The sequence below is a fragment of the Rhinatrema bivittatum genome, chromosome 4 (genome assembly GCF_901001135.1).
Source record: "Rhinatrema bivittatum chromosome 4, aRhiBiv1.1, whole genome shotgun sequence".
In the NCBI taxonomy this organism is placed as follows: domain Eukaryota; kingdom Metazoa; phylum Chordata; class Amphibia; order Gymnophiona; family Rhinatrematidae; genus Rhinatrema; species Rhinatrema bivittatum.
The window spans coordinates 337847964-337865178 of NC_042618.1; the positions used below are offsets into that span (position 1 = coordinate 337847964).

General features: G+C 46.6%; 1 protein-coding gene across 8 annotated transcripts in view; it reads left to right on the forward strand.

Moving 5' to 3' along the window:
* The window catches only part of RNF157 (ring finger protein 157), a 186543-nt gene that overhangs the window by 91577 nt on the left and 77751 nt on the right, over nt 1-17215 (forward strand). For all 8 annotated transcript variants that reach the window (XR_003856533.1, XR_003856532.1, XM_029600445.1 and 5 more), the window contains one exon: nt 12438-12526. Coding sequence is in view for 6 of the 8 variants with exons in the window: in XM_029600445.1 (XP_029456305.1) it covers nt 12438-12526 (89 nt within the window). In the remaining 2 variants the exon portion in view is untranslated. The remainder of the gene's footprint in view (nt 1-12437; nt 12527-17215) is intronic.

Below are 17215 nucleotides of genomic sequence, written 5' to 3' on the forward strand. Positions count from 1 at the left end.
CACATGTACCACGACAGCCGGCTCCTCCCCAGCACTGTCTAAAATCCTATCTAGGTGACGCGTGAGGTCCGCCACCTTCGCACCAGGTAGGCATGTTACCAGGCGATCCTCACGCCCACCAGCCACCCAGCTATCTACATTCCTAATAATCGAATCACCAACTATGACGGCCGACCTAACCCTTCCCTCCTGGGCAGTAGGCCTTGGGGAGATATCCTCAGTGCGAAAGGACAATGCATCCCCTGGAGAGCAGGTCCTTGCTACAGGATCCTTTCCTGCTGCACCTGGTTGGTGCTCTCCCATCATGAGACCTTCTTCCTCCAAGGCAGCACCAGGGCTGCCAGTCTGAAGTTGGGACTTGACTACTATGTCCCTGAAGGTCTCATCTATATACCTCTCTGTCTGCCTCAGCTCCTCCAGGTCTGCTACTCTAGCCTTCAGAGATCGGACTCGTTCTCTGAGAGCCAGGAGCTCTTTGCATCGCATGCACATGTAAAACTTCTCACCGGTGGGTAAAAAATCATACATGTGACACTCGATACAAAGACTGGGAAGCCCCCCTCTTGCTGCTGGACTGCTGCCATCAGTTTGATGGACTTGGATGTAATCCAGTGGTTCTCAACCTTTTTTTCTGTTGGGTCACACCTGGCAGATAAAGCTTACAGGCGTGAGACACTGAACACTTGACCATCACAGGGCTAAATGTAAGCATATACTCTGCATCCACAGGAAACCCCCCCCCCCCCCCCCAACAATGGATGCAGAGCAGAACTAGGATAATTCAAATACAATTTGCTGTGTGAAAAAAAAGATATTCTGATTCTGGTGCTATCTCAGTAACAGAAACACAAACTCCCTTACTACCAGGCTCATTGTAAAATACAAAACCTGAGGATAAAAAACACTCAGCACCTGTGTAGCAAACCTTCCATACACCTGCAACACTAATCCCAAGAACTCAAACAGCAATTGCCCTTCCTATGAAAAGGCAGCAGTGCAGCACCAATGCATTTCCTATTGAGAATGAGAGACCGCAACAAAGAAGACTGATTCAAATCTCTACCTACTAGTAAAATTCCTCACCTCAATCACACATACAGATCCAACCTTCAAACATAGAATAAAAGACCACAACTTGCAGATGTGGAGACAGAAACTGGAATGGAAACCTCAAAAAGCCTCTGCATGCAGTGCCAAACTGGAGCACTAGAAACAGAAATACATAGCCTCCCACACTAAGCAAAGTACAAAGATAGATAGAAATGCACATTCCCATACCTGACATATTATGGCTCTTACACTCCCTCACTCCCTTTCCATGCCTCCATCATCCTTCACTTCTTCTTCCAATTACTCCTTCAATCATCTGCTTACATTCACATCCCTGCCCTGCATTCCTGAGCCCCACATCCTCTTCCCTGTGCTCCCTCTCTCCCCCCCCCCCCACTTAACTCTCCCTATCTCCTTCATCTCATTTCCCTGTTTGCCACCCCTTCCTGCTCAGCAGCCCCCACACTCCCTCTCCATTTCACCTTCATCTTCCCAGCGTCCCCAACCTCTTTTCCCCCACCCTCCACAGGGTGAAGAGATCAGCAGCAGCAGTATCGCTCCCAGACTCGAGTAGAAGATAAAGTTTGCGTCCCATCAGGCCCAGAACAGCAGGAGCTGGCAATGTCTCTAGCTCTGATCTGGGTGAAGGAGGAAATGGCCTCCCACTGGGCCAGAAAGAAGAAAAGGAAGCGAGAGTAGCCTCCTATCAGACCCAATGTAAGAGAAGTCAACCAACTCCCACCTGGGCTGATAAGGAGGCAGCAGCCTCTTGTTGGCTGTGCGACACACCTCCCAGGACCTTGCGACACACCAGTGAGTTCCACCACACCTGTTGAGAACCACTGGTTTGGAAGATTGTTTAAATGGACAGACCCTGGGGGCCAATAGAAGAAGGGGGTGCAGGACCGTGTTGATCATTCTACTTGGTAGTACACGAGTTAAATTATGATTCTGCAGAGTATGCTGTTGAAACTTATGGAAATTAGGGTGACCAACTGTCTGGTTTTGGACCGGACAGCCCGGTTTTGCAGCCACTTATACAGTGTCCGGTTGCAAGTATAACCAGACACTGTAAAATCTGGTCAAGCAAGGCCGGGGCCTATCAGTGGTAGGCATGTCAGGATGTGTAGAGCACCAGTCACTGCTGCTATGCAGTGCTCATTGCTCACTCATTGCCCTGCACTGCAACTTGCAAGGAGCTGTTGGTTATACTGGCTGACCCGATAGCTGTTCCCTTCCTCCCTCAAGTCAGGCCTCCCTCTCCTAGACAGTTGCCTGCCTGCCTGCCTGCCCTGTCCTGTCCTGTCCTCTCGCCTTAGACAGGGACCTTGGGCCTTGGTTCTCGAGCTTCCTTTACCTCCACACTCTCACTCTTCTCCGAAGCAATGTGCCAGCAAATGTGACTCCCACAGCCGTGGTATCTTGCACCTGCTATTTTTGCTTCACTCACAGGTATCTTTGACTCAATTAATTACTTCTACTAAGTGTGCAAATTGAGCTCCTCGTTGCTGCCTCCCTCTGACCTCCGACAGTCCTGACCCATGTATCCCCGCCCGTATGTACCCTTCTTCCCTCCCTCCCTCCCTGATTCTTCCTTGCAGCAGCAGCCACAGCAGGCTCCACGCTGCTCTACCTGGGACTGGATATAGTCATCATGGCCGTAAGTGAGGGGGGAAAGCAAGGATGAGGAGAGAAGGCACTGGCAGTGCTGCTGCCCGCTGGTGATTTCTTTCAGCGGTGGTGGAGTAGAGCACGGCGATGCAAACGCAACACCTGCTCTGCTCCTCCTGTTCCTCATGAGGTTTTTGTCCGCAGCCTGCCTCTCTGGTGTGCTGTCTATCGATTTTGCCAAGTACTGAGTAGAAAGGGGGGAGGGAGGAAACGAGGTGGCTACAGTGTCCTGCTGCAGACTTTTGTGTTATACTGAGAACATATGTGAGCATGTTTCACTAAGCATGTGTATTAGTATATGTGAGTGAGAGCATGTGTGTGAGAGCAGATGTGAGAGAATGTGCGAGTACATATGAAAGCATGTGTGTGAGCATATGTGAAGCAAATATGAGAGCATGTTGTGACAGCTTCTGAGACATCGTGTGTGTTTCATACAAAGCATATGAGACCATGTGTATGTGTCAGTGAAATGTGTGTGTGTGTGTGTGTGAATGAGAGCATGTGAGTGAGTGTGTGTGTCCATCCATCCATCCATCCATCCATGAATCAATGTGTGTGTATATGACAGAGAGGAGAAAGTTTGTGGCCCCCTCATGATCCCTACCCCCAATAATCCATGACAATTACAAGGTGGCTGGAAATCAAAAGCTTTCAGGTAGGGAAGCAGGAGATGTTTTAATCCTTAGTTCTAATTATTGAACGCTATTTCATGAGTCTGCTGTTTGGAAATGTTATTTATTTAAAAAGTACTTCTATCCTGTGCCCTCCAAGGTTTGTGGTGGGCTGTTGGTGTTTGGGAAATGTATAAAAAATTTTATATTTTAATGTTCTACTAAGCTGTTTGAAATATTTATTCATTTTATTTGTATGGTTTTACTATTGTGATGTTTTATATTTTCTGATTTTGTTTGTTTTTCTGAGGTATGGTGGTGTTTCTGTTTTTCCTCTGTTGCACTGCATAAAAGTCTGTATTTTTTGCAGTTTCCACTTCATTTGTCTGCATGTTTCTATTTATAATTTGTGGTCTTTTAATTCTGTTTTTGGTGAGGGTCTTTCTATATTCTGCATGTGTGGCCAAGGCGAGGTGTTCTGCTAGTGTGTAGGGATCTACAGCAGCCTAACTTGTTCTGTTTTCTAATAGAAGGTATATTGGTATATTAGGACCTGGTGTAATATCTGCAATGTTGCCTTTTTCATAGGTAGGGGTTGTCACTGTTTGAGTGCTGGCAGTTAGTGCTGTTTAGCTATGGGAGGTTTGCTATGTTGTAATTATAATTCAGTATACTCATTGCTTTGAGGGCCAAGCCCATACCCAACATGTATTATAGAGTAGGCCTAACATATGGGTTCCAAGCAGCAGGGTCTGAAATATTTGCAGATTTATGCAAATAAATGAGAGAGAACACATGCCAAACCCCCACCCCCCATGCCCAGTCCTCAAGTGTCCAGTCCTAGTCTGTGGAAAAGTTAGCAATTTTAATGGAGATGGAGGCCAACCTTGTGAATTGGTGACTGTGTTACCATGCAGAAGATTCAATTTCATTTTCCAGGGCCCCAGATTCTGCTTCCTGGATTGGCTGGTGCTGGGCAAGCTGGGAAGGAGGCATATGCGATGCCCCTGCTTCTCTGCACCCCCCACCCCCTCCCATTCCCTATGCAGGAGTCTTAACCGCTGGTTGCCAGACTTGGAGGTGAGGAGGGGGGATGCATGCGTGCTGGGTTCTGAAGGTAGCTGCAGTCTGGATAGTTAGAATGAAGGCTCAGGAGACCCTAGCCCGACAGAGACAGGTTTGGATTGAGCTAGAGGGGACTGACCCAAAAAAAAAAAAAAAAAAGATTCAGGAGATGAATGTTGTGATTAGAATGGGTGACTGGCTTACCATAAGGGTTTTAATGGTCAGCGCCCTCGAGGCTGTGCAGATGTTGCAGTGCGGGGCGGGAGGGCCTCACCAGACGAGTTTTCCCACTTAGGGGGACATTTTCCAAAGCGATCACTAAATGGGGGCGGAGTCGGGGCGGCGTCAAGACCGGAGCAGAAGGAGTTGGGGTGGCACCGGGTCGGACGCCGCGAAGACATCGTGGACAGCGAAAAGGTAAGAACCCTTTTCGCTGCCAATTTCGCGCCGAATAGCACCACCTTTTACGATGGCGCTATTGGGTGCGAAAGCCGGCCCCCGCTTCGCCCTCCCTGTACCGCGTGATGCAAAGAGCCTGGCGGTATTAGTGAATCTAGGCCTTAGTCTGGCTGGACCACTTTGACTTATTGGAGGGAAAGGCACTTGGCGTTTGTCCACCCTGAAATTCAATATGCCCCGCCCCACCCCACCCCCCTCCATTACCTCCCCAGTGCAAAGATTTATGGAACCACCGCTGCATTGTAGGGATGATTTGCTCAAGGGGAGGGGAGACTAATCCTGTAGACCTTGGGTGCTCCAGACTAGCTTTGAGATAGCATGGGTGGCATAGTCATGGAAGAGTCCCAGTTACTTTGACAAAGCTGTGCTACAGTAACTCTGCTACGGTCCAGATTCCAGAAATGAGGTGGAGAGGAGACAATGAAGGCGGATAGATGTAGGGGTAAATATCCAAACTTGTAAATTTAGGCCTGATTCAGAAATTTGGATCTAGAATTGTTGGGGAGAGGGAGGGATTGAGCTGCAATGCCTGCATGTGTTGGTTACAGCTTCCCAAATTGGGATGCTGACACACTTTTTTTTTTTTTTTTTTTCTCTTTTTTTCAGATGATAGGGCTTCTATCGCTGTAGTCCAGACTCTGCCTCTCCCTCCTGGACAGATTGGTGTAATAGTTTTTCCTCTGTCACCTGCTGTCCCAGAAAGCTTTCTTTAGTGCGTGCTGGCAGTGTCACTCGGCTTTGACACCGTGTGATTGATAAGGATGAGTAAGGAGAGAATCTGGTTGGAAATTTTCAACCAGTGTATCTTCTGAATAGGGTGGGGGTGCCTAAGTGGTCTAGTGCAGCGCTTCTCAACCGGTGTGTCGCGACACACTAGTGTGTCGCCAAACACCGCCAGGTGTGTCGCGTCTCCCGGTGTCCCACTACCCCGTTCTACTTTCCTTTTGCCTTTTTCCAGCCCATGCGGGCCAATTGGAAGCCTCCTTTCTTCCTACCCCTATTACACAATGGGAAGCCTCCTTCATTCTGCCTGCCCCTGCGCAGGCCAATCGGAAGCCTCCTCCCTACTAGTGGGAGTAGGAAGAAGGGAGGAAGCCTTCGATTGGCCGGCGAGGCAGGCATCAGAATCCCCGGGGGTGGGGTGGGAGGAATAAAAGTTTTTGAACTGACGAAGCAAGATCGCGCAGTGAAGAGGAAACCCGACCCCCGACGAAGCAAAGCCGCCATGGGAGCCCATTCCCATGGCGGCGAAGAGGAGACCTGACCCCAACAAAGCAAGACCGCAACAGCCTGTGGCGGCGAAGAGGAAACCCGACCGAGAGTCCACCACGGGAGCCCATTCCCGTGGTGGCGAAAAAAGAAGGCCCGCCGGAGTAAAGCTGCAGCGGAACTGGAGCCCATCCCTGCAGCGAAGGAAGAAGATTTTGGTGAGAGCTGGTGCGTCTGTGTGTGAATGAGTGCCTGGCTGAGAGCTGGTGCGTCTGTGTGTGAATGAGTGCCTGGCTGAGAGCTGGTGTGAATGGGTGCTTGGGTGAGAGTTGGTGTGTGTGGGTGTGAATGGGTGCTTGGGTGAGAATTGGTGTGTGTGGGTGTGAATGGGTGCTTGGGTGAGAGCTGGTGTGAATGTGTGTGAGAGCATTTGTGTGTGATTGAGAGCTTGTATATAAGAGACCATGAGTGTGATTGAGAGAGAAACTGGTCAGGATGGTGATGTGTTTCTGTGTGAGAGAGAGTGGTTAGGAAGATGACTGGTGTGAGAGAGAGACAGAGACTGGTCGTGGGGTCTAATTGGGGGGGGGGGGGGTGACTGGTTGTGGGCGCTAAGGAAGAGGACTGTGAGGACAGAGCTTCAGCAGCCCTTGCTGCTTCTGGTGAGTGCTATTGGCCTGGAAGGGAAAGGAGTAGGAGAGTTGCTGGAGAGGGTAAGTAAAGGTGGCTTTTTAAATTTATTTTTCTTGATTGACTGCCATTTTAATTATTGGGTATTATGCGATGTCTGCTGTTTTGAAATATTTTATTGATATTTGGACATGTTTTAATAATTTTTATGAGTTTTTAATTGTTGGATATTCTGTTCAGCAGCTGTTTTGTAACATTTTTAGTATAGCTTTACAATTATTTCTGTGTGGGGCTCTATAGCAGCTTGGCTTATTCTGTTTTCCCAATAGGAAATGTATTGGTGTTTAGGGCCTGGTTTAATAGTTGTATTTCTTAGATAGGGGTGTTACTGTTTGAGTGTGTTCCATAATACAGGTGTAACTTTGTGCGGGTTAGTTTGTGTGCATTATTGCAAATCCTGAGAGTCTGTTAGGTGCTATATTTCTCTTTCCATTTCTCCAGGTTTGCACTGCCTGCAGAGTGGCTTTTTTGGTTTTCCATTCCAGTTTCTGTCTCCATATTTATAATTTGTGGGTTTTCTGTACTTGATGAAGGTCAGTTCTGGGTGTGTGACCGAGGTGAGGTATTTTACTAGCATGTAGGCATTTGTTTCAATCTTATTTGTTGTGTTTTCTCAATAGGATATGCATTAGTGGTAAATTACTGTCTTTTCATAAGGAAGGCTATTGTGCCTGGTAGTAAAGGGAGTTTGTTTTGCTTTTACTGAGATGTCATCAGAACCAGAATATCTTTTTGTATGGCGAGTTGTACAGGGTAATGCCCTAGATCTGCTCTGCACTCATTGCTGGGGGTTGAGGGGATTCCTGTGGATGCAGAGGGCATGTTTACATTTAGCCCCGTGAGGGTCACATGTTCAGTGTGTCACGCATGTGAGAACCATCTGTCAGGTGTGTCCCGGCCAAAAAAAGGTTGAGAACCACTGGTCTAGTGGTTTAACATGGCCCATGCAGTTGGTCTAACCTTAAATAGCACTCTTGAATTGGGGGGGCCCTGTTTTTATGATAGTATTATGAAACTGTACCCCGTCCCTCACACCGCCTGCACTTCTCTTAACCTCATTACCTGAGTGAAGATTTTTTTGTCTTATCAACTTCCTGCTTTATAAATGGGCCCTCTCATCCTGCCTTATTTATTGATATTGCAGTTTTCTGACATACTGCAGCTCTCCATGGGATATACTTAGTTTTTGGGTACTTGCCAGGTACTTGTGGCCTGGTTTGGCCTCTGTTGGAAACAGGATGCTGGGCTCGATGGGACCCTTGGTCTGACTCAGTATGGCAATTTCTTATGTTCTTATGTCCATTCTCTGGCAGTCACTGGTTAGTTATTTATCCTTTTGTGAACTGGTTACGAGCTTACTCATAGGTCAGGTATTCAGCCTGGGAGTGCATTACTTTGCTCAATGTCACTTTCAGGTCCCTCTCTGGCCTTTCTTTCCTCCTCACGATTTTGATTGTTTCTGGCATGCAGATCTATCCTTCTAAGCCTGTATGTCTGTCTTAAGTTTTCCTTGCTTGTATCTCCTTCTCTCTCTCTCTGTTTTGAAATGCTTCTGTTTTGGTAAGCTGAGAAAAGCTTTGTTTTCCCGGTGCAGGAACTGAACACATGCCATGTCCCTAGCAGAGCGAATCCCATCAATCTTGAGCCTGTGGCTGGGTTAATCAGGTGAATTTGCATTCATCTCACAGCTGTCCTGAGCAGAGAATAAACCTTGCTTCCCCCCTGATACCCAGCTACGGAAATGTTTTGCAGTATCAGCAGTCTAAAAATAGCTCATGTTGCGGCACTAGGAATGTGACACTTCATAAGAAGGGGGTGGAGGGGCATTATGCAAGAGCAAAGAATTCAAAACAACACTTAGATTAATGGGAACCAGGTAGCTCTAGAGCTTGAAGAGCAGACTGGTACAATCCTGTTTTGCTCTTTTTTTTTTTTTTTTTCCTTGTCCTATCCTGAGGCAGTCTGAATTTGTAATCCTGCTCTTCTTGGCAAGAAGACTGGGCCTATAAATCCCAGAATGCTTTGGGATAGGAGCCAGACAGCTTTTTTTTTTTTTTTTTTTTTTGTATGTGCTACTGAAGAGGGATAGGACTTGTTGTAGCTGTGTATTCAACAGGAAATATTTTTAAGACTCCTAGCACATGACAGTTTAAGCCTGTCCATCTTTTACCATAATCCTGGGTTTCTTACCTGCAATTGGTATGGCTTGTGAAGCTGAGTTAAGAGCTGGAAGGACTCTAAATGTTAAGCAGCGGGATTCTCAGAATCTTCCCTGTCAGCTGACCTGGGTGGCTGCTGGACCCTGGTTTGATCCCCAAATTGGATCTTTTGGTCGGTGGGGGCTAGGGATGCTGCAGAGGCAGCATTCACAACTCCTGTAGGGGAGGGAGTCTTTGTTATTGCTCAAGGGTTGGCACCTAGTGGCCGGATTTAGAGCTCATAATTGCAGGGTTCTGAAAGGATCCCTGGTGCATGGCCTCCAGCCTGGGACTGTTTCTGTAACAACTAGTCAAGAATGCTTTGGGAGGGGTGTTAAAATAGGGAAAAATCCCTAGGAATTTGAAAATTAAGGCTCATGGTGCCAGGATCCCTCCCATGGTTGTAACTGAGCTGGAAACTGAAAAGAATGAACGGAAACTGCCAAATTAAAAAAAAAAAAAAAAAATCTTTACCTATTTAAGGTGTAGGGGTCATGGGAGAATGAGTAAAACAAATAAATATATTTGATTGTGAATTGCAATGGATCTCCGACTTTCCCCCACCACCCAACCTCTAGATCTTTTACCTATTTGTGATTGGATAATAGTATTATCAAGGTCCATATTCAGCCACTATCCGGCTGCCTAACTTGGGGTTTGATTTTACTAAGATTTCCCCCCCCCCCCCCCCCCTTCTGTGTCTAAGGGAAAAATGCTTTATAAATGAGTCCCTTAGCAGGATAAACTTATCCAACTAATTTGACTGAGATGTTCGGCGAAATATACTCTGCTGTCTTAAAATTAGCTGGACCCAAGAAACAAAGCGGAAGCCGATCCGATGTGCTGGTAAGCAAAAAGACAAAGGTGATCGGTGCAAAAAAAAGTGCCTTTATTGAAGCTTGCCAGACCCTGGCTGAGTTTCGCTCTCTTAAGAGTTGCCTCAGGGGCTTATTGTATAATACGTATCGGTTGTATTGTAATTACGAAGGACTCAATGGAAGAACATCACCGCTAGTAAGTGGCCACTCTAACCAAAGCAACTTGACAATCTCAGTGCTGTCGATACAATGGATCCCGCTAATGAATTTGAATCACATTACATGTATTGCCCTCCGGCGCGTTTTTGTGAAAGATGCAGGTTGTTTAATGCCGAATTTTCTCTAGCCTACAGTTACCTGTATTCAAAACGTCATTGTGGACATCGGCAGGGAGCTGTGCCACGTATCGAAAAAATTAGCTGGGTCAATTTTTCTGGCTGACTTCAGTTTAAGAATGTTAGTCAGTTGCCCTAATCTGGTTTAACTGAACCTAACTTAGAAGAGTAAGGCTTATTGGGCAAACTTAAGCCTAGATTTATCATTTTGCTATAATGATCGCAGACCTAGCGCCCGCGATTAAAAAAAAAAAAAAAAAAAAAAAAAAGGGGGGGCGTTGTTAGGGTAATTTTCCAGGTATCGCATAGCTATTTTACCGTAATGTGCATTAAATTTGTCACACACGCAATATTTTCACATCACAAGCTGAGAAGTGCTTGGACAGGCTTTTATCCCTTTTTGGGCTGCTACTGGCTAGAGAGAGAGAGAAACTCTTTTTAAGGCTCTCATATACGTAGAGTATTTATACTACTGTAACAGGGGCAACTAATTACTCGGGGTGAGGTTTTGGTGGTGGGCTAGGTTTGGGGGGGGGGGCAGTTCTACATGCACAGTTAGAAGTGCAGACAGCACAGTAGATATCGGTGAAGATTTTAAGTGATTTGGAGTGAAGAAAGGTACACAAAGATGAGATTTGTACAATGTACTCTCAACCTAGCTTGATGCACTCTCTTCCTGGCTGCTATCAAGCTAGGTCAAAAGTACAGTGTACAAATCTTGTCTTTTTATAACTTTCATCACTCCAAATCACACAAACTCTTCACTGATACTAACTGTGCTGTTCGTACCTCTGACTGTGCATGTAAAATTGTGCGCCCCCCCCCTTAAAAATAAACATAGCCCACTACCAAAACCTCACCCCGAGTTCCGAATGGCTCCTCTTACAGTAGCATAAAAAGTGAATTAATGTGTGCCTCCCCCCCTCTCCCCTCTTCCCTCCCTGCCCGAGACGGGATTTGCACACACAGCATAACGCCAGGAAAAAAGGTGTAGTTATTTCCAGCATTAAATCCCACGCTAGCGTGTGTTACGCTCTTGCACACAATGTTAAGCACCCCCTCATTTTCATTTACTCCTCCCATACTCCGTTCATTTGACTAACTTTTTTTAAAATTTGCTTGTGCATCTTGTGCTGCTTTATTTATCACATGCATTATGGCATTAGCACAGGTGATAGGGTCCTAACGCCCGCAATAAGGCCCTAACGCAATTTGAAAAATGATCCCCTAAGCTGGATAAGTATCTCTGCCCCAGTACGCCCCTCATCCCGCCCCTAGCTTATCCAGCTAACTACTTACGGGCCGATACAGTACAGTGCTCTCCGGTGGAGCGCACTATTAACCCGCGCTTGGACGCGCGTTTTGGACGTGCTAGCTTTACCCCTTATTCAGTTAGGGGTAAAGCTAACGAACCTAATAGCGCCCGCAAAATGCAAATGCATGTTGATGGCCCTATTAGGTATTCCTGTGTGATACAGTAAGTAAAATGTGCAGCCAAGCCGCATATTTTACTTTAAGAAATTAGCGCCTACCCAAAGGTAGGCGCTAATTTCTGCCGGCACCGGGAAAGTGCACAGAAAAGCAGTAAAAACTGCTTTTCTGTGCACCCGCCAACTTAATATCATGGTGATATTAAGTCGGAAGTCCCGAAAGTTAAAAAATAAATAAATAAATAAATAAAAATTTTGAAATAGGCCCGCGGCTCGCAGGTTGAAAACTGGATGCTCAATTTTGCCGGAGTCAGGTTTCCGAACCCGTGGCTGTCAGCGGGCTCGAGAACAGACGCCGGCAAAATTGAGTGTCTGCTGTCAAACCCGCTGACCGCCGCTGCTCCTGTCCGAAAAGAGGCACTAGGGACGCGCTAGTGTCCCTAGCGCCTCTTTTTACCACCGGCCCTAATTTTAATAAATTAAAATACTGTATCGCGTGCACAGGAGAGTGGCCTATGCATGCGCCGTGAGAGCAGGCGCTCTCCCGCGATTTTACTGTATCGGCCCGTATGCTAGGTAAATAGCTGGCTAAGTGGTAGCCACACATTGCTGCCGAATATTATTCATACGGTGCCACTTAGCTTGCTAAGTAGTGCAGAATATTGACCTCATCTTTCTTCCGTTTAGAAGCTGTGATATACAGATGCAAAAAAAAATTTTGTTTTTCTTTTTAAGATGTGCAGCTGTGCAGCTTCATGAGAATTTATTTTGTTTAGAAAGAGAGGCAGTTTGCAAATGATCTGTTTACTATTTAGCAGGTCAGAATATTTCAGTAGTCCAGTACTGTTAATGTTACAGATTGACTTAACCTCCTTATTTCCTGTTTTTTGTTTGACTGTAGTTTCCATATGCGGCTCCACCTCCCCAAGAGCCAGTGAAGACACTGCGAAGCCTCATCAACATCCGTAAGGACACACTGCGGCTGGTCAAGTGAGTCTTTGGCTACCGTTTCGGCCCCTTTGAATCTTGCCCACTAGCTCAGAAAGGAACTATCTTGGTGTTTGCTTTTTAGTGGCCTCACTGCATTCAGGTGCTGTACCTGTAGAACCTTTAGTCCTGCTTCACTTTTAAATGAGGAAAAAAGAAATCTGGATTGAAAGCAGAGCGCAGAGGGATATCCACAATGAATGTGGTTGGGAGAGATTTGCATGCCCTGCTTTGTCTGTGGGCAAATTGTCTCATGCAGTAGTCATTGTGGGTATCTGAAAACCAGCTCCTCTTGGACTGGATTGGGGGACCACTGAGAGGATTGTGAATTCCTAGGAAACAGCAGAGCTGAGAGAACTCGTTGACAGGATCTGACTCGCCGCAAGGTTTAAGTCTCTGAAGAGTTCTCATTAAAGGAAAGTATCCTTTGAGTGAGAGCTCCTGGTCTAGCAAGGATCACCCTGTCTGAAAGAATGTGAGGGGCAACAGTGATGGGCCTGAAAAGCTGTTCTGGGTTGAAGGGGAAACTGTGACCTTTACAGCTGGAGAAAGCCCCCCCTGTAACTTTGATAGTGCGATGTAGGTAGTTCAGGATGGATTTAGTGTTTTTGGAGCCAAACATATTGACTCTCTAAAAAAAACAAAACCAAACAACCCGAAATCCCCATCCTCACTTCCCCAGATGCCTAGTAACTCGAGCCTTGCACCAGAACTCCACTTTTGCTTCCATTTTGAGGCAAAAATGTGGCACACTGCTTCTGTCCATGGAGACGTGAAACAGAGTGCCATCTGCAATTTTAATAGAATGCATTAGCAAAACCGCTGCTGGAAGGAATAGTCCGACTTCGTTGTACTCCAGGTTCACATGGGCTGGAAAACTGTACGTCAGGCATTGTCTGCACGGGAAGTAACTCGTCTGACTCTGCTGGCTTACTGGTAGACCAGTTCATGAGACTGGGACCATGAACATTCAGGATTTAGAATGGGCTTTACTTTTTCTACCTCCACCCCCTCCCCCTCAAATACAAGAATTCTTCTGTATTATTCAGCCATTTAGTATCGCCTTCTACTAGCCCGCTGCAGGGCTAACTTTGAGAAGCCTGCATAAGTTCAAGGTACACAGGTACTTTTTGCACGTACTGAATTTTCAAAGGTAAACGTTCTGACCAGGTTCTCTTTTTTTTTTTTTTTCTTTTTATTTATATGTGGTACAAGCTACATGCATGCAAAAGCATCCTGAATTCAATTTCCTACACCAATCTGGGCCCCCCCCCCCCCTCACCTCAAGATAATGCCACTTTTAATTCAGCTAAAAGTGCGAGTGTTGTGAGAGTCGGTGTGTACTTTTATCCACTCCGAGAGGTGCAGTTTACGCCCAAGGGAATCTAGAGTGGAGACAGGTGGATGTGGTTCCTCTTCACAAAAGTGGAAGTACAGAGGAGGCTGGGAACTACAGGCTGCTTAGTCTGACCTTGGTGGTGAGTAGACTTAATGGAATTGCTCCTAAAAGAGAAGATTGCATTTTTTGTAATCCATTGCAATCCAATGGATTACAAAACCAGAGGCAGCGTAGTTTTACCAAAGGTTGTAGGTATTGTCCGACAAATCTGATCAGTTTCTTTGACTGGGTGACCCAGAGCTGGATTTTGGGCAAATGGCATCCAGACAAAAAGCCACCCTCACTCCAAACTGGCACCCACACCCTCTTCTCCCCCCGGGCTTCTCTTTGACCATAGAGGGGATGGCCCATTGGGCCCCTCTGTTCAGCTGCGACGGGATGGGGATCCGCTGCAGAGAAGCCACCAGAGGAGGGATGATGCTGGTAGTGCCCAGGGCACCCCCTCCCAGCTCAAGGCACCCCAAGTGATCGTTCAGCTCACCCAGCCCCACATCTGGGATGACCAGAGAGTTGGATCAGGGGAGAGCGCTAGATGTAGTGCACGTAGATTTCAGTGAAGGTTTTGACACAATTCTACATAGGCGACTTATAAATAAATTGAACGCCTTTGGTATAGGCCTTAAAGTGACTAAATGGGCTAAAGACTGGTTGAATTGGAGGTGACAAAGGGTAGTGGTAAATGGAGTTCACTTCAAGGAAAGGAGCATTACTAGTGAGGGATCGACCCTTGACCGGTTATTTTCAACATTTTTGCAAGTGTTGTTATGGAAAGATTAGCGGGGGGAAAGTTTGTCGTCTTGCGGATGATACCAAAATCTGCAACAGCATTAGATACCCATGAAGTTATGGAAAACATCAAGGAGGGATTTAGAAAGCTCAAGGAATTGTCTAGTCTGGCAGCTAAGATTTAATGTTAAATAATGCAGCTGTGCGTTTGGGTTGTAAAAACTTAGGGGGAGTGGTTCAGAATAGGGGGTGAAATTCTATGCATGAATTTAAAGCAGAATCTGGAGAGTGATATCTGATGACTTTAAAGTGGCCAAACAAGTGAATAAAGAGACGGCAAAAGCCAGAAAGATGCTTAGGATCATAGAGGAATGGTCATCAGAAAAAGGAAGGTGATATTGCTGCTGGTGAGACAACATTTTGGAATACTGGAATTCTGGAGACCGCACCTTCAAAAGGTTATAGAAATGATTTGGTGATAAGAAAAGGGCCAAATGGGCCATCCAGTCTGCCCAGCAAGCGTATGGTAGTATCTGCTGCACTGTGTAGGTTACCCCCATGCTTTATCAGTTTCCCACACTGTAAAAGTCAGGGCCTTCGTTGGTTGCTGTTCAAATCCAATTCCCCATTACTGCTTCTGATTCCATGACCTCCCAATTTTCTGGGGTGGACCTCTTTTAATGGAAAGGAGACTGGCATGAGAAGTCATGGGATAAGGGTAAAAGGTGGTAGACTTAGAATTACTCCTAAGGAAACCTTTCCTTACAAAGAGGGAGGTGGATATGGTCAACAGCCTCCCAGTGGAGGTGGTGAAGATGAGGACAGTATCTGAATTCAAGAAAGCATGGGACGAGCATAGAGGATCTCCGAGATAGTAGAGCTGGGCAGACTAGATAGGCCTTAAACTTGCCATCATGTTTCTATGTTAACTCCTTGGTTACCCATCTAGATCTCTTTGAAAAGTATCCTGTGCCTGAATGTGAGCCCTTATTTTACTAAAAATCCATTTATTGTGGTTCCTCTTCGTAGCCAAATCAGCAGAACGGTTTGTCCCGAAGACAATGTGCCTCTTAAATGTGTACCGTAACAAGTACCTTGCAAGAATTACAAGGGGCTGGAATAAAGAGGGACTACTGTGTTCTTATTAAAACTGTATACATTTTCAAGGCAATGGATTGGGGAATTCTGACTGTACTATAATCTCCTGTCCTTGTCTGCATGTTCCCGACTCCCAACATACATTGACAAAGAGCATTAGGAGCGGAGAGAAAGGGGCAATCTGTCAATTTGTGCTTGACAAATGGATCCTTTTAACCTTCCACAAGAAGGAAGAGGAACCAGAGAAAAGATGATCATGAATTCTGCAGGTGTAAGAAAAGGCATTTCCCCCCTGTGCCCCCACCCCCCTCCCACTCCACCAGATAACATTTTTTGAGAGATCATTGCCGAAAGCAACGGCAGGGAAGCTTCAGCATGCAATGCTAGGCTGCTGAGGTGGCAGTGAGGTGAGAGGTTCCAGGTGGCGTGCATGAGCTAAGCCCAGCACTAAAGGCTGAATGACACAGTCCTCTTCCTCAAGAAGAACTGAAAGTCTCTACTGGGCGGGGAGGGAGACCCAAGCTCTATTTCTGAAAGCTTTTTTTTTTTTTTTTTTTAACTCAGATTTTCATTTGCTGACCTGACATACAAGGACTTTTAAAACCCAATGCAAGCCAAGCCACTAAATTTGGCTGCCATTGTGATGTCCACACTGGGAGCAGAGCGCCAGGTTAGTGCCGGGCTCAGCTCGGCAGCACGGTGATGTAATGTAGCGGAAAGGAACGTCACTTTTTAATCCCCCCTTTTTTTTTTCTGTCCTGTCTTTTGTTACACCTGCCTTTTCTCTGTTTCATAGACCTTACCTTCATTACAGTTATCCTTTTTTTTTTTTTTTTAACCCACATACGCCTCTTATAATCCCTGCACTCTAGACGGCATTTCTGGGTGCACATGTTCCCTTATCAGTGTCGTGTCCCCCCCAGGCTGTAGGTGAAGTCTTTACTGAGACTGTCAGCACTGCTGTGTGGCCAGCATGGGCTTGCTTGCAGTAAGCTTTTTTTTTCCCCCCCCCCCCTCTTTCTGGGCTTGATCACGTTGCCTCTGCAGCACCTCTGGGGTCCTGTTGGATGGGAGACTTCTCAGATTTTTGAATATTCTGGGCTGGGCTGCCCAGCACCTTGGTGGCAGGGCCGTGCGCCACCATGCGGGCGATCCTGAGTTTCAGTGCCCATGTCCTGGTGTCTGTCGCTCAGGCTTGCTGGGTGTGGCTGCGGAGTCGGCATTCGTAGACCCCCCCTGGGATAAGGAGTCCCAGACGTCTCCTGACCGCGGCACCTAGTGCTCAGGCTCGAGTTTGTACGTATGTCAAGGCTTCGGAAGGGATCCATGGGTCTCCAACCCCTGGCTGAGGACTGTCCCTGTGAAAACTGGGCCAGAGAGGTTTGGAAATGTAAAAAAAACCAGACAAGCTAGCTGAGAACCAGGGAAGTCAGAGATTCAAATCCTACTGCTGCTCCTTGTGACCTTGG